Source organism: Felis catus, chromosome A1 (genome assembly GCF_018350175.1).
Source record: "Felis catus isolate Fca126 chromosome A1, F.catus_Fca126_mat1.0, whole genome shotgun sequence".
NCBI lineage: Eukaryota > Metazoa > Chordata > Mammalia > Carnivora > Felidae > Felis > Felis catus.
Window position 1 is genome coordinate 163,869,146 of NC_058368.1, and position 23,898 is coordinate 163,893,043.

A 23,898-nucleotide genomic window follows, 5' to 3' on the forward strand; every position below is an offset into this window, starting at 1 on the left:
CATGTACATAGGAACTCATTTAGATTTACAACTTATCCTCATTAATAGCATCCAATGTTGAATTTCATGCTTATGAGAAAAAATTAAGAAAGTCTCTATTTCTCTCCACAGATAAAATAAATGACGATCTTACATATAACAATCTTGTCTGTATAAATGGGATTCAGATAAAAATAAGCACATTTTGATGCTTGTACTGAAAATGAGTACATCTTTGTAAGATCTGTCACTTCTCTGTATCTTTAGAAACTTCCACCAGTGCCTAGACCATAGTGGGCACAATATTTGTTAAATGCGTGATTGCATAATTAATTTAAAACATTATTTTCAACTTGAACCTTTGCTTGCTTGAGTTGTTGACTATTCATCAAGGTCATTTATTTATACCAATAAAACACAAGTTTACAAAAGCTCTACACCTTAAATTTTACAGCAAAGACTGGGCAAAATAGTAATATCACGTGCTCAAACTTGTAATTCAGGTATAGGGGTTTTTTAAATTATTAAGCTATTATTGCATTAGGGAAATATGCATAGTTTCAGTTAACTAAAAATAATCCCATAAAAATAATTAAATTATTAGAATATTAGTAAAATCCACAAAAACACATTTATATTATTAAAGGAAGATAGAATTACTAAATAACTGCAGTAAACATAAAAAGCAGGCTATAAGATCTTATGTATCACACTATATACATGCTAATATCAAATGTATATTTAATGTATGTTTAAAAACAAAACTAGACCTATGTATAACAAATAAGTAAGAATTTAAAAATGCAGAATCAATAAAATGCTTATATTTTGGTGTGGAAAAATAGATGTTACTTGTTCATACTCTAGAATACATTTTTTTAAATAGTATTTTTACCCCTAGGACGGAAAATACTCAACTCTTCTACATTCATCTTTACGCCAAGTTTGGAATTACAACTCTTAGTTTGAATGAGCTCTTAAGACAGTTTTTATTTTAACAACTTCAGATTTTTTCACGATATTAAGAGATAGAGTGTGCTTCCCTCCATTTTGCTGACTTCGGAGGCTTGCCTGGAACTTGATGACATGTTCTCTAAGGTGTTTATTTTATACCATAACTGTAGAGTCCTTACCAGCTACTGGTCGGGGTTTTTTACTAAGACATCTGGGACTGTCCTCAGGATTCCCATCATCCCCTCGGAAAACCCATGCTGCTGAATGGAAATTCTCTGTGTAGAATCCTTTCTCTTCGAGGTCAACTCGAAAGCCAAGATCCACAGAACAGCCATCTTCTGAGGTGACTGAGGAGCAGAAAGGGCGATAACGTGAATTACCCTCTGGCAGGAAAGGAGATGTGCACACGTTGATGGCCAAGGTGGGAAAGCAGTCGAACACATGTAGGGGCAGAGTCTTTATTAAAGGCAGAGTATCATCCTTGAAAGCGAGGAGCTAACTTCATTAGACTATTCGCTTAGGAGGAACTTAGATCGACTTAAAACATCCCAGATAAAATAGACATTGCTCGAGGGCCTATACCATGGAGGTCAGCACACCAGAGATAGCACTGTGAATCTTTTTGTTGAGGAAAAATGTAGAGAATATAACTGGTTTTGAGACTTACATATTAATATTTGGGGGTCAAGAGGAAGCTACATAAGACTGAGAATGAGAATCGGTTTCAAAATTCCAAGCACAAGGGGGAAAAATTGCTATTGTCTTTCTGTACTTCAAAGAAGACACTGCAAAAACATTCCTAAAAAAACTCACTATGGTCTTAAGTGTATAATAAAGCATATGGGGAGGCAGGTAAAGTTTCATTTGACAGTTTCATTCATAGCAATTTAGGGTTTCTATGTATTTGGAAGTCCTTGGCTAGTGTAGAATGCTGTGCTAATTAAGACAATAACATTGATTTTTTTTTTTTTTTTTTGTATTAGCTTCCAAGTGTTTCTTTGTGGCCTCATTTAGATAGTCCAGACCCGAATTCAGTCATGCCCCAAGTCTTTCAGTCTTTCAAGTGTGCAGAAATAAGTACCATTTCAGAACCGAAATATAATTTCAAGAACAGCCTAAATCCATTACTTGCATTTCTCAACTGTCATGAAGATGGGGGATTTAAAGATCACAGCATGCTTCTTAAATTGCAACAGAACACCTCTCTTCCAATTTCTTCTCATATACCCCACACAGCTGTTCCTATTTTTTTCTCTCAAAAATTAGAGGTAAAACCACTTCCTTCCTCTCCTCACCCTGTCTAGCGGTGACCAGCTGGATTTCTGCTGAAGGTCAGTTATATAAAGTTCCCAAGAAGAAGGGCTCTTCTGCTCTCACTGACTTACTCTGAACAATCATTCCTAATAGTTCTTGTCCTTGGCCCTACATTTTCCATCTGCTCTCCCAGTACCGAAGACTGTAAACGTTAGTTATTGTCCTGGTACACAGACCAAGTCACCGATAGCTCCTACATTTGTTTAAATTGTGTAGAAATGGTCACAGGTGGTATGTTGACAAAGCATGCAACAGCATGGTCTCTGGCAGACAGTCAAGAACAAACTCCAATATCTTAAAAAATTTTTATTATTTAAGTATAGTTGATGTACAATGTCACATAAGTTGAACCCCAATATCTTTAATGCTTATTCTTGTAGTTTTTATTTTGTACAGCAAATGAGATATCATTAGACACTTATCCGCAGTTTAAATGTCTTCCCGTAGATTTGTTTTTTATTCATTTATTAAGTTGAATTAAATGTTCTGTCACGAGCAAGGAGCAGTTTTAGGCACACTGGGGATAGAAAGATAAGAGATGGAACTCATGATGAAGTAAGAGAGTTCAGAGGAAGGAGAGAGCAATTTTGGATGCAGAGAAGGGTAGGATTGAAGAAGATTTCAAGGACTGGGCAAAATTTCTCTAAGAAGATGGGATTGTGGATTGGTAAATAAAGATGATAAGAACAAGTGGAGTGCAGTGAGGAAGTAGGGACTGAAAAGAGACCACATTGATTGAATAAATACAGTTTTAGTGTGTAATAATAAAGGGGATGATAGAGTACTGTAAAATGATAAAGTAGGAAAGTAAATTTTATGAGAATGTTATCAGACTTCTTGTTTATTGAAATAAAAATGATGAAAACTTTAGAATACTTTTACTCTGTATATGGGATGCCTTCTTTCATGCATCATATTTCAAAATTATGTTTTTTTGCCTTCATTTTTTAAAATAAGTCTGAGTATGACATTTGACTTAAAAGGGTAGGAAAAGTAAACCAAAGAAATTATAACAATTTATCTTTCCAAACTTCAAGCCTAATTCAAGGCTGCTTCCTACATAGTACTTGATAAAGTTATAGGAGCCCTAACGGGTTTTAAAGTATTAAAGCATCTTTCCTTATTCGATTTGTATCTTATATCCTTGGCCTTAAATATTCAGTTATATTTTAATAGTTATGAGTATAATATACACAGATTCCTGGGACCATGGGTTCCTCTTTATCATTATTATCATTACCCAAAGGGTAGGTAGGTCTTTTTTTTCTTTTTTGGTAGGTCTTTAAATTATAGTGACTTTTGTTTTTATCAGCATGCAAGAGACTGTTAAAACAGCTCATTTATTTACAAATAGACTGGATTATGTGAATGAGCAGTTTTCTATTCATTCAACTATGAAGACAGAGCTAATCAACATACACTTACATAACTGAGACCTAAAATTCATGATAAAATCCAATGAAGCAGCAGGCCACACCTGCGGCAGCTTCGAGCTTCTAGATTTCTCAACAATTGCCCCTGTGGAACTTTGAGCCAAGGAGAAAAAAAATCCAAATGTACCTTTGTCACTAAAACTTTATCTCCAAAATTTGGCTTGTGGAGATGAGCCTTTTAATAAAAGAAACTTTAAAAGAGAATGAGCTCTTAAATATGCTTCATAGTACTGAAATGGGATTTGTACTCCTTTGCTCCTGAAAAACTAAAACACTTCTTTTTTCACTTGAGAAGCAAAGAGATAAAATACTCGACTCAGTTCCAGATGTCTTTAGACATTCTCATATCTCTTTCATTCCACTGTTTTATTTGAGGATAATAGAAAAGCTGTATCACAAGAATGAAACCCTGTTTGGACTTTCCCAGAGATGAACCCGGATCAGATCTGCATGGTCCAACTAGAGGTAGTGGGCTGTGTTTAAGGCATTAGTCCCACTGATCATTGTAGCTGAGTGACACTGCACAAGTCACTTATCCTCTGCATGACTCAGATTGCTCATTTGGTAAAGTGAAGATGAAAATACAGTTCTTACAGTGTTGTTGGAATAATTAATAGATGAATATTTTGTACAGGCTGACATAGAAAGCACAATGTAATTGTTAGCTCTTATTACCAGAAATCAGAGGTCTCTTTCTCTCTTACTGTTCATCCCCTCCTTCCTTTCTTATTTCCATGGAAACTAATGTTTGGAAAATACATTTTCATAATAATTTTTGTAGCTGGATGAAATAAGGGAAATGCTATCAAGTATCCTCACACGGACCCAAATACTTGCCACATCTGTTTGTCATACAGGAGCCATTTGAGATTATAAAAATCAGAGCTCCATTTTGCAGGCCCTTCTGACTTTAGTTTACAGCCTTCAAGTTATTTACCTGGTGTGCCTTAGTCAGCATTCCCCACAGCCTAGATGCATTGATCAACTGTGTCCACATACATAAATATGTCATTCCTAATGTCTTTTCCAGTTATTATGTAGGAAGTCAGAGATGAGTGAGATTAACAGACTGAGAAACACTAGCTGTAATGATGCTCGATAAAGCTGTCAGTTTTTAAGTCATGGATTAGTAGCATATCCTGACTCTATAAATGAGATAGAATTTAAACCACACATTAAACAATGTTAGCTCCAGCAACTCTGAGTGAATTGCAGTCTCTTTTGAAAAGTTTCTGAAGAAATACAACATGAGTGGGTATGGCTTGGATGAACTGAGAAATAAAATGGCAGACACTTCCATTCCCTCATGTCTAATGTGAAACAAATTGTTAGTGTACGTTTTCATTCAAAACAATTCACCTCAAAGAAAACGTAATCATTGTTTTAATTTAAACGATTGTGCTACTTTGGCCTGCATTTGAATGTGTATAAAGGATACGGCTGATTCCTGTGTTGTGTCATGTGGGTACTGGTAAATGTTTAACAAGCAGCTCTCCAAAAGAAAAAATGTCCTGATTTGTACTGTTTGTCAGTTTCCATTGCATAAATACTCACTCTGACCAATTTCAAGTTACTAGCCTGACGTTACTGAATTGCAATGTTAGGAAAAAATGTGCACGGTTGGCTATCATGAACCACTGTGAGCTGATTCCAGCACACCTATGGTGGTTTCTTTTTCCCAAGAAATGCAGAGCAGATATGAATGTCTAATAGCACGAGTCCACTAGTAGTGGACAATTTGTCCGTAAAACAAAGCATGAAACAGACTTGGACTGAAAGGGTCCAGGGAGCTGAAGGACACAGGAAACAGGAAGGAACTGGTCTTTCTATATGAAAAGGAACTGAAACTAGAGAAAATGGTCCCTTTCTCTATAGCACATAAAGATCATCTGTGATTAATCAAACAGAGTTTCCATTCAGTCTAATTTTTTTAGTTGAGATCAATCTATTTTTTTTTAAATTTTTTTTTCAACGTTTATTTATTTTTTGGGACAGAGAGAGACAGAGCATGAACGGGGGAGGGGTAGAGAGAGAGGGAGACACAGAATCGGAAGCAGGCTCCAGGCTCCGAGCCATCAGCCCAGAGCCTGACGCGGGGCTCGAACTCAGGGACTGTGAGATCGTGACCTGGCTGAAGTCGGACGCTTAACCGACTGCGCCACCCAGGCGCCCCTAGTTGAGATCAATCTAGATCGTTCTAGGTAATGGTAGAAGCTACTGTGATAAGTAATAAATTTTTATTACTACATGTAACATTTTATTGTTTTCCTCATTTATAACTAAACTGTTCTTCTCTCAGGTTCTTCTTTCTTAGCTTTTAGGATGGATAGATTCAGATTATCATAGTGTTAGTGGATTGCTGAATATCTTGATAATTTTGGTTGCATGGGTATAGAGGTAAAAGCTGCAGTTGAATTTTCTGCAGTATAAAATAGAGGAGTTCCCAAGGTCCAAGGGAAAATCCAGAATGATGGAAACAGAACACAGTCACTACGGGTATTCTATGAGGGAAGCTGTGCTATAAAAGGGGCTCCGTGGATGACTATGAGGCAGCACAGGGGTCTTCGAAGTAGAATGGTATCCAGAGGAGATTTCAAGTGTTTTCTAGGGAGTATGTAATATGAGACCTCCCCTCTGTGTCCCCTTTGATGTCTTCAGAAGGTTCTCTTCCTCGTTTTCGCTTAATGTGAATATATTCTTTGGGGTCACCTGGATGAGTGGAGCCAGGGGCAGTTGTATCTGCATAACCCAAGATTTTTATTCTTAGGTGAAAAGAAATAAAATTTTCAAAGACTGCAAATTTATCAAACAAGAGGCAAAGAAAAACAAGAATAACAGTCCAAGAATATTGCTATCTAGGAAATCCAGTAAAATTTTAGTGAAATTCCGGCTATTTATTCCTCTCAAGACTAGGGATGACTCTAGGACGTGGAGAACAAAACCTCTTTCCTCTTTGAGAGCTTGAACACTGAAGACCAAAGCCACCGAATCCTGCACACCTAATTGTCTAAATTAACATGACCTTATTCCATAGTATTTAACAGTTTCTTTTCCCCTGAGACACTTGACCAGGCAGATACTTTCACTGTTCCTCATAGGAACTTCTCCACAAACCATCAACTCTTGAGTAGAAAGCACCAGCAGATAGTTTTCTTCCTCTCTCTCTTCAGAACTTTCAAAATCCTCAGATTGCCATTTCCTTAGGTTCTAACCTGTTAACTCATGACCCTGACCTTGTCCTAATCAAGCTCTTAAACTGAAAGACCTAATGTAAACTAAATTTGTAATGGTCAGTAAAATCAGACTTTGTTCCCCCCCCCCTCTAAATTAGCACCAAAGCTCTTTCTAGGGGGGTGTCCTTCTTTATATCTATGAGCAATAAACAGTTATCAATATGTAGTGTTGGTGATATTTTATCATTGCTCTAATATGAGAAGAGAGCACTGGTGTGTCATAAGGTTATGGTATGAAAGAGATTGTACACTCAAATGAGTAATTTGAGGAGAGTTTAACCCTATGCACAAACTGAACAGGACTGAAGGAAATTGGGGGTGATAGAGTGAGATTAAGACCAGTCCATCTCAGACTAAAATAAAAGAGGGAGGAAGCAGGGACCAGTTACCAAAACCTAGAGCCATAGAAGGCAGTGGAGAGAGGGCTACTTTATAGGGTTACCACCTATGGCTTTAGGGAAACAACCAGTCCTTGGCATACCCCAGGGAGAAATCTGGGGCAATAATGGCAGGACCTCACTCTGCTCGTTCCCTTCAGGCTCCTGCTGGTCTTCCCAATTGGTCAAACCCCCAAAAAGCCAAAGGGCAAATTAGCCCTTTGATATAGTCCATATAGAGGTGAGACACCTACGGCAGAGTGTAAGGTGGAGAACAGTAGAAAAGGAAGCTAGAAGGGCAAATGGAAGCTATTTGTAGATGTGGGCTCAAGATAGAGGAGCAAGAAAAAACACAGTCTCCCATTCTGAGAAGCATGCTAGAAAAAACATACATGGATAGGTCCTAATTCTTGCAGGCTATTTTATGAAAAGTGTGATAAATTCAATTATACATATGTAGAAGCAAGGTTTGCAACTGAATTTTTCTGCATAATAAAAGCATTTCTAAGTTCAGAGGAAAAACAGGAAGGAGATAGAGGGAAGGCGTGTGGGTGTATCACAGTATGTGTTTTAAGACTTGTGGAAGTGTTTGAAAGAAGGAAGGGTATTAGTACACCAGTTGCTGGGAAATACCTGAAATCCAGGATCAACCTATAAGCCATGAAGTGAAATCATAGCAGGCAATATACTTAAGAAAAAATTTTCCTATTGAAATATATCTGACATAGAATACTGTATAAATTTCAGGGGTATAAAGTGCTAACTTGATACATTTATACACTGTAATATGATTGCCATTGTAGCTATTGCTACATTATTTAGCTAATGCTAATTATTATTAGAACCTCTATCACATTACATAATTTTTTTAGTATATTGAATAATTAAGTTCTAGTCTTTAGCAAACTTCATTATAATACAATATTGTCTATATTCACTGTACTGTAATTACTTCTTGCAAGTTTGTACCTTTATTATTTTTTTTAATGCTTATTTATTTTTGAGAGAGGGAGGGAGGGTGGGAGAGAGAGACAGAGAGAGAGAGAGAGGCAGAAAGAGAGAGAAGGGGACAGAGGATCCAAAGCAGGCTCTGTGCTGACAGCAGAGAGACTGATACGGGGCTCAAACTCATGAAGCTTAAGATCATTGTCTGAGCCGAAGTTCAATGCTTAACCGACTGATCCACCCAGGTGCCCCATGTTTGTACCTTTAAACAACATCTATTCTATTGCCCTATTCCCCAATTCTTGGTGACCACCATTTCTGTCAGAAAGTTTTGATGCAGAATGGTTGGAACACCACCAAGAGCGAAACCTAGAGAGGCCCCAGTTGCAAGCAACAGGGTAATCAATTGGACCACCATGGCAGAAACAGCAGGGAATCTGATGTCCACGCATTACTCACTCTGAATTCCACGTGGGGTCAAGTAGCGGCAGTGATTGCACCTGCCTCTAGCCATGAACAATGACTGTATGAAAAAGTTGAGGACTGAGAGCAGAGGACACCCAGATGGGATATGGAATGTCCTGTGCAATAAGTCATTTATTGTAACCTGAAGCAGGAGACTATGAGAGGAGGAAGGAAAATAGTATTTGAAGAAATTGTGTCTGAGAATTTATGAGAGTTGAAGAAAGTTAAGAGTCATAAGCATGCCAAACATTAAAATATATTTAAAACACACACACTGAAATACACACTAGAAAAATTTTAGAATACCAAGGATAAAAAGAAAACCCTAAGAACTAATAGAGATGAAATTTCGATTAATGACAAAAGTTTTGAGAATGAGATTGGAGTTAGACTTTTCATCAGTACCACTGGCTACAGGAAGACAATGAACCAGCTTCTTCAGTAGTTTGAACCTAGAATTCTGTACCAAACTATGGCAAACTGTCATTCAGAATTAAAAGGCAAGTAAATACATTTTCAGATATGTCAGGACTCAGTTTATGTCCCCAAAATCTCTCTTAAGTTATTAGAGGATTATAGTAAGAAGAAAAAGAAAACAAACTCTGTTGGAAGTAATTGGTACATAAGGCAATGATGAGGAAAACTAATGAAATATTAAGTATTGATCATTAAAATATTTTTAAAAATTTTTGAACCAAATTCAACATATCAATATAGAAATTGATGAGGGGGAAGGGGACTAGAAGCGGAGGAAAGTAAACATTACAACAAAATGTGAAGCAGTGGGAATATTTTACTGGAAGTACAATAAAATATTCATATTAATATATTAATAGAATTAGAATTGATATATTAATACTAATATAACATATTAATATAATTAATATTAATATATTATACTAATATAACAAAAGTATTCTCCAGGGAGGCATTTCAAGAGTCCATGCACAGAAAAGGAGGGATAATAAAACATCCCTATACAGTAGTATATGTGAGAATAAAAATTTAAGATTCCAGATCCTGAGTCCTTGCTGCCAAACAGGAAGATGCAACTGGAGGAAGTAGACATTGACCAAGGGACAAAAATGAAACACTCTCAGAACAAAATGGAACACTTAGATTATATTCACCGTTCACATGAATATAAGAACACTGTGGTGGGATAACACGGTACGGTGGTGTTTTATATAAATATTACCATGATTTTGCTCACATATTTATAGCTACTTTCAATTCCTAATCTGGGCCAGCTTCTAACTCACTCTGGATAAATTACACTGCTGCCTTCAGGAATTCTGCTTGTGTCATTCTGTCAGCTTATCTATAGGAATAGCCTCGAAAACTCACTACTGTCTCTATAATAAAGGCACCATTCTCTGCATCACAACTCTTTTGGGTTCCTGGACCCAATTGTAATGTGTGTGTGTGTTTGTGCACACACACGTCCCCACACCAACAAGGAATTCCCTGGACACCTGGCTGAACATTCCAACACTCTAATCACTGCAGTTGCTTCCTCTGGTTGTCAGTCCCATCTAGGTTACCTAGGGCTTTCCAACAGTCACCTCATTAACATAACAAAAGACACTTTTTATTGCTCTCTTATAGGAAATCCTAAGGATTTTAGGAGCTGTGAGCCAGGAAATCCGTGTACCAAGACCAACTTTATATAAGGATGAACGTGAATGACCAAATACATATTTTTATATTTCTTATAAATTACAGTATTGCATCAACTCTTTCTCCCTTTCTTTCTTTCTTTCTTTCTTTCTTTCTTTCTTTCTTTCTTTCTTTCTTTCTCTCTCTCTCTCTCTCTCTCTCTCTCTCTCCCCCCCCACCCCTTCCTGTTCCTTCCTTCCTCCCTCTCTCTCTGCCCTCCCTCCCTCCCACACTTCCTTCATTCCTTCCTTTCTTCCTCCTGTCTTTCCTTCCGTCCCTCTCCCTTTCTTTCTGTGTCTCTTTCTCTTTCTTTTTTTTTTATATATTTTTTTTCAACTCTTTCTCTTTCTTAATGATGTTTGCTCAGGTTTTCCTATAAGTGTTTTTCATGAACAATTGGTATGTTTTGTAAATAACCTTCAAATGACAAATGCCTATTACTTACATAACTATCTTCTAACAGCTAGCTGCTAGAATTTTAAAGCCAGATTAGGGGTAGTATGTACTAAATGTACTAATGCTTCCCTCTATTTTCCTTAACTCATATTTTCCCTTCAGTTGTATAACCTCATTGATGACCTACCTTCCATTCTCAGTTACCATTGATTGTGAGACTGGTGTATAATGCTGATTTAATAACACTCTTTAAATACCAAGAGAAACACCATCTCACTAAAATACATATCAATTTAAAGACAATTCCTCATTTTATAAATGTTAAATCAAGAAGAAAACTGTTTCTTTTAATCAAATATACCACCCTTAGCTTTTTACATGATACATATTTTTGTAAGGCAACTCAAATTCTTTGAAGTAGGGGACAAAATTAATTCTGTAAAGAATCCTATAGTTAGTTATTTCAGTCTCTGAAGAGAAGAGTAGCCTTAGTAGGCAGTTGTGTGTGTTTTGGAGGAGATAAATTACCAAGTTGGTATTCTTTAGTGCATAATGAAGAGTTGATTTATTCTAAAAATATCTTTTACATAAAGGCATACAATCACCACATTGCCATGTTCAAACAATAGGGTTTATATCCTGGTGATAAGAGGGAGGGGACTCTGGGCTTCACCTATTGCTTTGCTCTGGCTTTGGAAAAGAAGATGATTTTCTACTCACTGGACCCTTCGGTGATGTTGCTGGTAAATGAACTTTCCCCTGCTGAGCTGCATCTTTTGCCATCTTTGAATTGCTGCCTCCTTCTGGCCCATTGGTCTATTGCTTCTTCTTGGGAACCATCACTGGCCCTTGTACCTCTTGGAGCCAATTCCTGGGATAACTTGCGGAGGCTATTTATTTCCAGATTCCAATCTAAATTAAACCACATGAAGTATGAAAGTGAGACAGTATTTCAAGACAGATTTTCAAATATCCCAGTCTGTGTAACAGAATCACTGTAGACTAGAACTAGAATAACTCATTTAACTCTTTCATGATTCACTTTTTAAACTTGTATTACTTAAAAACAAAACCAAAAAACCATACAGATTGAAGGCAGAGGATCACCATGCATTACCTCAGTTGGGTTCAATTCAATTGATAATCCTTGGGTACCAGCAATATTCCTGATATTATATTAGTTATTCTGGAAGAACAAAGTTCACATAAACTGATAATTATGCCCCCTGAACTCTCAAAAAGAAGACATTACCTGAATTAGTTAAATTACAAAATATGATAATAAGTCTACTATTGTACTCAAATCCTTTATGGTTTAACTTCTATTAATCACAAGAATGCAAATTTCATGATACTTTTCTTGCTGCATATGTTGGTTTAAAATAAGGAACAGGGGAAAAAATCAAAAATGAATGAGGCTTTGATCATTTTATATTTGAATGAATAACTTGAAATACTTTACATAATTCCAAACTGCTGCCTTCTGTCATCATAAGCTGTGTATTGATTAGAAGCAAGAAAATTACAAATCAATTAATTGCAGTAAAATCAGACTGTAAGTAAACAAGTAACAAAGTAAAATAAAATGAAACCAAAAATAGCAAAGCATATAATACGTACTAAGTAATTCCATAGGCTGGAATTGGTTAAGATTTTACTTATTTTTATTTTTTGATACTATGTGAAAGGCAAGCAACATCAATTTAAAAAGAGGCCAAATATCAACCTATATTTTTATTCTATCCATTGTTTTTAAAAAAATATTTATTTTGAGACAGAGAGAGAGAGTGAGCACGAGTTGGAAGGGAAGCAGAGAGTAAAGGGGAGGGAGAATCCCAAGCAGACTCCACGATGTCAATGTAGAGCCCAACACAGGGCCCACTCTCATGAACTTTGAGATGGTGACCTGAGCCAAAATCAAGAGTAGGAAGCTTAACTGGCTGAGTCACCCAGATGCCCCTATTTTTATTCTATTCTAAGGAGCAAATGAGTTTTAAAATTCGGTCTTTGTAAATTAAAATATGATTTATCAGTATCAAAATTTGTACTTAGAACTATTTAATAAGTGGGATATATCCATGAATAAGTGATTTTCTTTTATTCATTCATTCATGTTTATTTAGTTTTGAGAGAGAGAGAGAGAAAGACAGACAGAGAGTGAGCAGGGCCAGGGCAGAGAGAGGGAGACACAGAATCCGAAGCAGGCTCCAGGCTCTGAGCTGTCAGCACAGAGCCTGATGTGGGGCTCAAACTCACAAACCGTGAGATCATGACTTGAGCCAAAGTCAGATGCTTAACTGATTGAGCTGCCAAGGTGCCCCAATTTTCTTTTTTTTATATATAATTATTAATGATCCATTTGATCCATAACAATTTAAATTTCACTTATCTGGGAGAAGTGGGAAGTAGGAAGAGCCATTATCTAATACCTCTAATTTTCTATAACTCTGCTGTTGACCCCTATCTCTTCCCTAAGAAGTTAGAGGGGACAGAAAAATTACATTCATTTTATATTTACTATTGATTTTCTATATATTAATTTCCACCCTTACTGGAGCTACAGCTATGCACAAGATTACTTTTTGCCTTCTGAATTTTACACAGTGGTGGACTTTTAAAGATGCTCTGGCTATTGTCTCCAGTGGTTGCTCTAGTTCCATTTGTTGAGATTTAGAGTCCAGGTCGACTCTGAAGGCATCATGAGATGAGGAGGAGAATTTTCTATATTTGAAAGCAATTCTTTTCTGAAATTGCTGGAGAAAAAAAAAGAAGTTCTATGAGCCTAGGAAACTGTGTGTAATAGAAGTATGGCCCTGTGATATCGTGGGGAAAGTTTTCCTCTAACATTTTCTTAAGTACCTAAATGAAAAGAAAGTGTGTGCCCTACAGTATGTTTTGAAGTGTCATTTGAGAACCACTGTAATGCCCGCTGAGTGCAAAGCATCACTCCCATTGTCCTGCTTGGTGTCTGTAGAATCTCAGGTTTGCAAAACTATTAGAAGGTAATTTGGTCTAATCATCCTCTAGACGCTTAAGACACTTCTATGAGATTTCTACCAAGTAGTTATTCATTCTAAGTCTGAACACTTCCCATACTCAAATTTATTACCTGTTTACTCCCTGAATCAGCATAATCCTTAAATATTTCAAACAGATAGAAAGTTTTTACTTGGTGAATTGAATCTATATTTCAGTAACCTTCATTCACATATAAGCTTCTTCCTCGTTCCATGAGTATCACTTGTTTACTGAGCCTTTCTAGGAATAAGGCAGTGTGCTTGGGGCTGGAACGAAGACACTCAAGTATCTTGAAGGACTCTATTAAAATACACACCATCACTCTGTAGGAACAATATGTTAGCCCATTAAAAGACACACTAATGTTTTATCAAGCATGAGTTTAAAAATAGAAAGCTGTTACTTTGGAAGCCAAAGGGTGGTCTACCAACTGAGATGGAGACCAAGGAGAGGAAGATGGTCAGCTGGGAGAAGCCCTGCTGGAAGAAGGCACAGGCATTGAGGCTGGACCCTGGATCTTGGGCCCTGGATTTGCTCATCTACTGAGAAATGCTGAAATGGGTGCCAGTGTGGTAAGTTCCCAGTTTCACTAGAAGTTAGCTTGTTGGAAATTATCCCAAAGGTTGCATTCTGCTACAAGAAAAGGAGTATTTTCTTTATTAATCTTTTTATGTCTAGAGCTTGGCATGGACCTTGGAACCACAAACTTTCTCAGAGCTGCCATACTCTATACCGTTTGCCTTGGTGTTAGCTTCTAGGATCACTCTTTCCTTGCAACACAGCAAGTTAAACTATCTTAAACATACATGTAAGTTTTATGTCATATGTAAAGGGCTATTTAATTGTAAATATTTCTATGCCATGTAAATGTTATTTAATCCTTCTCATTCTCTCCTTGTCATTCTCTCAGAGTACCCTAATTTTTGTTTCTTCATTAAAATATATTATGATACAGAATTTTGGTTCTTTGGCAGAGTTCTTAAAGATACATTTCAGTCCATTTACCGCTGAAGAAATGAGGCCCTGAGAAACTTCTTTACCCAAGAATGTATAGACTTGACTTGGCAGAGGAAGAACCCAGAATTTAGTTTTAAGAGTTTCAGACTGGTACCCTTTCCTTTATATCACTGTTTTGTTTTTGTTTTTGTTTTTGTTTTATACCTTCCACCATCTACCCATGCCCACCTGCTCTCTTCTGTCTAGTTCAGAGATCATAGACTGTTTGGTCTATACTTTGTCTTAAAAAGTCTTATGGTATAGAGATTCATATATATACATACATATGTATATATATGTGTATATATGTATATATATGAATATACATATATATAAATTCAAAACTAACTAAATATTTATAAAATATTATAAATATATTTATTATAAATACAAAAGTTCAGATCTCCAGCTCTCTTGAAAAACCAAAAGACCTGGCTGTACTGGACCTGTATTCTCATTCCCTCAGGATAGAGCTCCCTCTAGGTCACCAACACTCCATTATTTCTCACATAGCCTGCTTTACTCATTTACATGATCTTCCTGGCTCCTGTAAGCAGTCCAGATTGTGACAGCTAATCTAGGTAATTCGCAAGCACACACACAGATGGGAGGAAGGAACTACATAATACAGATCTTCTTCGACTTATGATAGGGTTCTGTCCTGATAAACTCATTGTAAACTGAAAATGTTGTAAGTCCGAACTGCATTTAATGCACCCAACCTACTGAATATCACAGCTTAGCCCAATTTACTGTAGGTGTGCTCAGAATACTCACTTAGCCTACAGTTGGGCAAAGTCCTCTCACACAAAACCTCTTTTATAACTATTGAACAAGATTACCTCTTGCCTTCTTTGAATATCTCACATAATTTATTGAATACCATACTGAAAATAATAGAATGGCTGTATGGGTTCAGAATGGTTTTAACCTTGTGACCATGTGTCTGCTGGGAGCTGCGGCTGCCACTGCCCAGCGTCAAGAGAGAGTGTGGTGCCACAAAGCACTAGTTGGGAAAAGATCAAATTCAAAATTTGAAGTACAGTTTCTACTAAACATATATCCCTTCTGTACCATGCTTAAATTGAAAATTTTACATTGAACTACTGTAAGTCAGGGACTGTCTGTATTATAGTCAGCACTCATGGTAGGCATTCTTAATCTGAGGTATGTGGATAGAATCTGAGGAGTTCGAGGACCCTTCTGAAAAGTTAGGCATCAGTTTATGCCTATGTCAAATTTATAATTTTCTAGTGCAACAGTATAAAGATGTTCTCGTTCCTCAAAGCAATCCACACCCTGAAAAGATTATAAAATCCTGGCCTGAAGTATCAATAGTATAATAACAACAATATTGAATAAAGTATAAAAATAACGCTCTAGGAGAGTCAAGTCCATGCAAAAATTTATAGATTTAAATGTCCTTTAATACAAACATTTAAAGTTCTGAAGCATTTCCCTATTTTTTGTTTGTTTTTGTATGTGAAAATAGAGTTTTGCACAAGGAAACATGATATGAGTTCCCTGAATTCTTTCGTTCAGCAAATATCCATGGAGTGCCTACTCTACAGGACAGGCACTGTTCTGGTGTTGTGGATACAGCAATGATCAGAACAGAAAAAAAAATCCATGCCCTCATGACTACATTCTTGTGGGAGAAGACACAACAAATAAACTAGTAAAATACATGGTATATTAAAAGGTGGGGTTACCTAGGTGGCTCAGTCAGTTAAGCATCAACTTTAGCTCAGGTCATGATCTTGGGGTTCATGGGTTCCAATCCTGCATCTGGCTCTCTGCTGTTAGTGCAGAGCCTGCTTCAGATCTTCTCTCTCTGTCTCTCTGCCCCTTCCCTGTGTTCTCTCTCAAAATAAATAAACATTAAAAAAAAAGAAGGTGAAAGTAGTGTGTATAAACTAAAACAGAAGAGGGATAGATTACACCCGGGCTGGAATGGACAATGCTCCAATTGCAGTTTTCTTTCTTTTTTAGTTTTTCCACATTAAATTTTTTTTTTTTTTTACTGATTTTTGAGACAGAGAAAGAGAGAGAGAGAGAGAGAGAGAGAGAGAGAGACCGACCAAGCAGGGGAGGGACAGACAGAGAGGGAGACACAGAATCCGAAGCAGGCTCCAGGCTCTGAGCTGTCAGCACAGCCCAACATGGGGCTTGAACTCATGAATCACGAGATCATAACCTGAGCCAAAGTCTGATGCTTAACCGACTGGTTCCCCCAGCAGCCCCTCCAATTGCAGTCTTAAGTTGAGTGGTGTGAGAAGGCCTCACTGAGAACTGAGAAGGTACCATGTCAAAAACTTCAAGGGATGAGAATGAACAATGTGGGCAAATGGGGGAAGAGTGGTCTAGGTAGTGGGAGCAGTCCAAGCAAAGGATGCATTGTAGGATCTTGCCTGGCACGTTCTAGCAACTCAAGGAAGTCAATGTGGCTGCAACAGAATGATCCAGGGGAAGAGGAGTAAAGGGGCAAAAGGGAGAGTTGTAGGAGCACCTTTTGATGAACCACAGTAACAGGGAACTGGTAGCTGCAATTGTTCATCAAATGAGACAACCTCAAAGTCTATTGAAGTACAGCATCAGCTCTGGGGGAATTACAACTTGAATTATTAACTTACAAGGAAATAGGCCTTGTTGGGGGAGGCAGTCCAGGGAGGAGAATGACCATGGGGGAAGGAGAGCCAGCCTGGGAGGGAGATTTATTCATGTGAGCAACACATCTGTTCTGGGAGACACAAGGGCTCTTATTTCAGGTCTGCCTCTTGCTGACTCAAATAATTATGGACTGAAGAAAACATTGGGGTTAATGCCATTGATCCTGTTATCTGGGGGTATGTCGATGCTGGGAAGCAGTCTCTGTGACTGATGGATCTTTGCTTTAGGGAGTTCATATTAAGCAGGTGACCGTACAGCATTTGTGTTGTTTTAGGACATTTATCCTCTATACAGTAAATTCATGTTTTATACCAATGCTTACATAACTGTGCTTTCTGTATTTTATTTCTACTTCTAAATTGTATTAATTCTATTTAAAAATTAGGGATGGAACAACAAAGAAGAGATAGTTTCATCATTCCAAGTCTCATTTCTGGACATATCAGGCATGTTACTGGAGGTTTGGAAGGAAGTTTTTGCTAGTTCAAGATGTATTTTAATATATAATGTGGAATAATGCTAACATAGAATATAAAATATTTATGACTTATTGAGGAAAAACAACAAGGGCCTTCTGTGAAGTGACCAAAATGATAGAATGTCGACCCAAGATTGAAAGCAGATAGGGCAGTATTATGTACTTAGAAAAGAGCTTCTATTTTAGCCCTCTTGAGGTCTGGAGAACTGCTGGGTTCTATCAATATTTTGAGCAGGGTCAACCAATGCACAAGGGAGGACAGAGGTCTGCTTGAGGTCTGACACCCCATAGATAGCTCAATCAGGATTAGCCATGGCCGTTTCTGGTTTTTGTCCTTTGCTTTGATTACTATTCCACATGGCCTCCTGAAATATGTATACCATCCTTCTGCAACACCACAGCAAGGTTTAAGAACACATTTTATCAAAAACATATTCTTTCTATTATAAATATGCTTAGTTTGCAAGAAGGAAAGAAATGGTAGATTATTTAAGACTGGCAAAAGGCTAACGTTTCCTACAAAATTGATTTGGCAATACATCAACCTTTTAAAGAGAAATTGATTTTTTAAAAACTTTATATTAAACCGCAGCCTGGGTGATTTTGTTATGCACTATTTATGGGTGGGGTAGGTGATAATGTAAGGAAGCAGGGTGATATATGCTTGCCCATATTCATCTAATTCTAAAATACTCTATATATCTTTAGCAATAAAGCAAAAATCCCAAGCAATAAAAAAAGCCCTCACGTTAAGACTTTCCAAAGCTCAAACATGGAAAAACAATGAAAGTTAAAGATTCTATATAGCCACTGTACCTGTCAAGGCTTTCTGCTTCCGAGGCGACAGCAATATGTCTATTTGGTGATAGTAAGTTTCCTTTGGGTCATTTCTATCTCCTTCAAAATCTGGCTTTGTTGATGCAATCCTTTGGTACTCTGCTGGCTCCTCTTTAAAACTGGTTAGTCCAAGGCCTTTGTCATCTTGGTTGCCATATTGGTCTGCATCATTGGTCAGTGTCTTCTCAATAAACAGATTATCTGCAGCACATTCTGTGCAGTTGAACTCAGTGGTGTTCGGCAAATCCATTTGGAAACAGACTTCATTGTGGTTCTCATTTGATAGGCCTTCAAAATCTCTATGGCATGCATTCTTTACCACTGGCATTATTTCCAATTTGTCTTTTTCACCATTTCCCAGGGAGCTGGGTGAGTCTTTAGGATTTTTTATTCCCATGGGACAATTAGAATGAACCGTGCCTCCTTTATCATTATGAATAATTAATCTTTGCTCTAATTCATCAGTTATTAAGGTCATGACTAGCTCTGTTGTTTTGCTGGGCACTGCTATCTCTGGATGACCCGTCTGGGATTTTGTTTGACTCCATTCCACAGTGCTATGGCTGTTCCTGTTGAGTGGGCTGCTGGCAGAGAGGCTGCTGGAGGATTCAGGACTGAGAGTTGGACATCGTGTACTCTTCATTTCCAGTAGTTGCTGTGCGTTTGTACGAGAGTCACTATGTAAAGCGGCCTTGTTAAAGTCTCTGTCAGTCATATCGATATGCTCTTCCTCACAGGTTTTCAAAAGTTCAGCACAATGATTAAAAGAAAATGTGTCCCCAGGGACTTCTTTCACTTCTGATTGTCTGGTGGCCCAGTGGGATGGGCTGAATGAGGTGGAAGGCTTCAGAACATTTTGACTGGAAGGCAAAGATAAAGAACTTGATTCCTCACAACAATCTGCAGTTGGAATTTTGCTGCCTTTGCAGTGAGTGCTGGCTGCTTTTTCTCCTACCACTTGCCTGCTCAGAGAAGATGAAGAACAGAAGTCAGAATCTTTGCCATCTTGAACTGGGAAGATGTCAGTAATGGCACTTGGCAAATAATTTATTCCTTCTGGGCTTTGCCGTGTACATGAGTCTGATGTGATATTTTCTGGTATATCGAAGACGAGTTTTCTCTCTCTATCCACATCCTTCAGATCCTCAAAAGGCATGCTACTTAAGTCTGTATCACTTAAACTTGTGGTCTTTAGGGTACCTTGTGAAATAGGAGGAATTTTTTTGAGAAGAGGCTCAGCCTCAGAGAAATTTTTCTTCTTGAGGATGTTCTGACCAATTTTAAAGTCCTTCTGCTGAGACATGGCAGATTCTACCTCACAGTCATCTAAAACTGAAGATAGTGAGCCAGGCTTAGTCTTCTCCCTCTCAGGGGTTGAGCACAGACACTCCACCTCCCTATCAACATTCTTCTCCTTCTGGATGGCACACACAATAGGAGGAGAGACAGGAGAACAGTCTGAACTCTGATGCTTGTTCTCAAGCTTCCACTTTTCAGGGCACCTAATATCAGACTGTAGAGAAGACCTGGAACATTCTTCAGTAGTGTGACCGGAGGAAATGTTTCTGTATTTAGCTCTTTTCCCCCTTCTTTTAGGATAAGCTATATTAATTAATATATTCTGTTTCTTACTCATGTATTTAACTTTAATTTCTTTTCCTACAATGCTTACTTTTAGTGAAGGTCTCCCTTTTCTGGCACCTTCTCCTTCAGATTCAGATGGCACCTCAGGCTTTAGGTCTTCTACTAACATATTCCTGTATATAGAAGAGCAGCTTCTAGAAGTATAGCATCTCTGACTGTGTCTGGAAAAGTAATGCTGATGACATTTTGGACATCTCCTTTTTGTTGGGAACTGCATTCCTGTTTCACAGAAAAATCTATTCTTGATTTCTACTTGCACACTGAAAGCCCCACATTTCACTTCTGTAATAATTTTGCCTTTTGCTGGTTTAAAGGCTTCTACTGTGTTTGGGAAATCCTGCAGTATGATTTTTTCTGATAATGATTCTTTACAGTCATTAAACATGGCCACTGACAGCACTTTGTCTCGTTGATGAGAAATGGATGATGGAGGATCATCATTCTCCTTCTCCCTACTTATTTTGCTGTCAGATGAAAGTTGTTTATTATCTTTAGGGAGGAAAAGTGAATTCTGTTTTCCATTCACAGAAGCAGATGTATGCTCATCTCCATTTTCCTTAGATTTCCCTAACGCCCTAATCTGATGAAACTTGGCTTCTGGGGTGTCTCCTTTGACTTCCTTTTCAAGATCTTTTATATTTTTTTGGTATACCTGATTAGTAGGTTGAGGTTCACCTAAACAAGAAGGAAAAAAAAAGAAGAAAGAAAGAAGAAAAATATTTTCTGTGTCCTTTTGAAGAGCAGATGGGATGCAAATTCTTGGGTACAATTCCATGCATATTCTTTGTAATTTGAGTAACATTTTTCATTCATTTCTAGTATGCAAAGATATTTTCCACAAAAATTCATTTCTAATAAATATCTCCTTTTAAATCAATTATCTTAGAATACAGAATATTGCTAGATAGTTCTAGGAAATAAGAATGTAATCAAAGTTTATTCTAAAACAGAGACTTCCAGGGGTGCCTGGGTGGCTCAGTCAGTTGGGAGACAGACTTCAGCTCAGCTCATGATCTCGCGGTTCAGTTCATGAGTTCGAGCCCTGCTTCAGGCTCTGTGCTGACAGCTCAGAGCCTGGAGCCTGTTTTGGATTCTGTGTCTCCCTGTCTCTCTGCCCCTCCCCCACTCATCCTTTGTCCTTCTCCCAGAAATAAACAAACATTAAAAAAAAAAATTAAAACAGAGACTTCCAAAATGGGTGAAATGAAAATTTCAGAGCAAACTTACGCAAATAAATTTTGAGACTTCTTGATAAAGAGTAAGTTACCATGTTCAAGTATTTGAACATGGCATTATAATGCCACAGGCTAAATCAAGCCTGATCTAATTTGAGAAGGTACAACAAATAAAGAGATCCAAGTATGGGTTATAAACAGCCTTTTAAGCAGGTCTGATAGTTACCTTTGCCCAGGGTAGGATTGTTTTTGTTTTTGTTTTTTTTTAATAGGACAGAGAAGGTATCCTAGTATTGTCAGATACTATCATTTTCCAGGAGAAGAACTAGAGTCTGGATTTATTATATTGTGAAATCTCCTAATTTCTAAGGATGGTCTCACATTTTAAAAAACCCTCTATAGATGGAGGCTAATATATTTAGGGACCAGCATTGGCCCTAGAACTGCCAGCTGGCAAGCTTTACTCTCTACTTTATAATTTTAGGATGTTTTGCTTAAAAAATTTGTGAACCTGAGCTTGAAGTAGCAGATCTTAGGTAAAAAAAAAAAAGTAAACATGGGTGTGGGAGGGAGGGGAGGGTGGGTGATGGGTATTGAGGAGGGCACCTGTTGGGATGAGCACTGGGTGTTGTATGGAAACCAATTTGACAATAAATTTCATATTAAAAAAATAAAAAATAAAAATAAAATGTAAACTTTTTAACTCTTAAACAGTGAACAAAACGCAAAGATCTCATATCTTTTAAACTACATCTGAAAGAGAGTATTGGGAAAGGCAAAGAAAGAATGGGCAACAAATAGATAGTGATGTCATGGAAATCTATGAACCAGGTCTCCACAGAGATAATTTTAATAAGGTGATTAAGCTAAAAGTTGGAAAAGATTATTTATAATTATTATTTTTTTAATGTTTATTCATTTTTGAGAGAGAGAGGCAGAACATGAGCTGGGGAAGGGTAGAAAGAGAGAGGGAGATGGAGAATCTGAAGCAGGCTCCAGGTTCTTTGCCGACACAGGGTTCGAACTCACTAACCGTGAGATCATGACCTGAGCTGAAATCAGACGTTTAACCGACTGAGCCACCCAGGCGGCCCCCTAATGATTTAAAATGCTTTCTCAATTTGGCTATGAAGCTATGATTTTATATATACCTACATATTTTAGTAAAGATATTTATAAAAAGACTTACATAAAGAGTAAAAAATTATCATTAATGAGAAAAAGAATAACATCCTACCAAAGTTTGGCTAGAGGTGGCATAGAAGTATGGGGTGCAGAAATAGAATTGCTGTTTCAGAATCAAATAAAGATTCGTAGGTTTAGGAATCACAACTTTCCAACTTTAGGTTCTCAAACACGCTGGGGTTCCACTGAGTTACCATTTGCCTCTCTTCTAGTCTGAGGGAATGACTTTTCTCAAGGCAAGTACTGAAACAGTTCCCAGTGGTCTGCTTACAATCTGAGAGCTGTAATGCAGAAATCATGGAAGAAAAGACGTGGAAACATGTCTCTCTAAAGCCTATTTGTAATACACCATGTATACTATAGCAATTTATATACTAGTGGACTGCCTTCCAAAACTATAGATTACAATTTATTCTTAAAATAACACCCTCACGCCAAGAACAGTTCAGTTTATAGCCTTTTTCAATTTTATAATTTTACAGTTTATAGCCTCTTTCAACTGACTGTAGTTCAATTTCTATGAGTAGCAAGACAGAACTGAGATAGTTATATAATAATCCACTGATAACAGATTCTAAGAATAGAATTCTTCATATTCTTTGTCTGAATATTTTTATTTAAATTTTTATTCATAATATATGCCATTAATAATGAATGCAGATGTTTATACATAACAACCGATCAAACTTCTAAATCATTTTATTACACTTCTATGCATTTGTCTTCCTACTTTTATAGACATTCTGTGATACACAAAATACGTGGCTGGGTTCATTTTATATATACTTATAAAACCAATGAATTAGACTTACATACTGTAGGATTCAGGATTTTCCATTTTTTATAGGCTTTTCTTCTTTTCCTCTTCATTTTGGGGAGCTGAGCATCTTCAGCTTTCACTGTCCTTTAAAAGCATAAAATGCAAAGTTATTTTCTACTCAGAATTAGGTTTAGTAAAATTTCTAACAACTCATTTGCCAGCTTGAAACATAATATCATTTTCGGGTATCCAATAGTGTTCTCCTTCAAATATATTTTATTACTATAATTATATTTTCTATCCTGTTTAATTCTACTTAACCAATTTTCATCTATGCCAACTATTTAGAGTCCATTATTATATACCATGTGAATATTCAA

At 37.2% G+C, this 23,898-nt stretch overlaps 1 protein-coding gene across 2 annotated transcripts in view; it reads right to left on the reverse strand.

The window, feature by feature from the left end:
- Positions 1-23,898, reverse strand: part of LOC109502572 — a 123,693-nt gene that overhangs the window by 86,681 nt on the left and 13,114 nt on the right. Inside the window, exons 2-5 of one of the 2 annotated variants that reach the window (XM_019837714.3) lie at positions 23,575-23,662; positions 18,734-21,073; positions 11,476-11,667; positions 1,113-1,280 (exon numbers count right to left, since the gene is read on the reverse strand). In XM_019837714.3, the coding sequence (XP_019693273.2) occupies positions 1,113-1,280; positions 11,476-11,667; positions 18,734-21,073; positions 23,575-23,596 (2,722 nt within the window). In that variant the 5' untranslated portion in view covers positions 23,597-23,662. Of the gene's footprint in view, positions 1-1,112; positions 1,281-11,475; positions 11,668-18,733; positions 21,074-23,570; positions 23,663-23,898 lie in introns of both variants that reach the window. The other variant, XM_019837711.3, reaches the window with a different exon arrangement.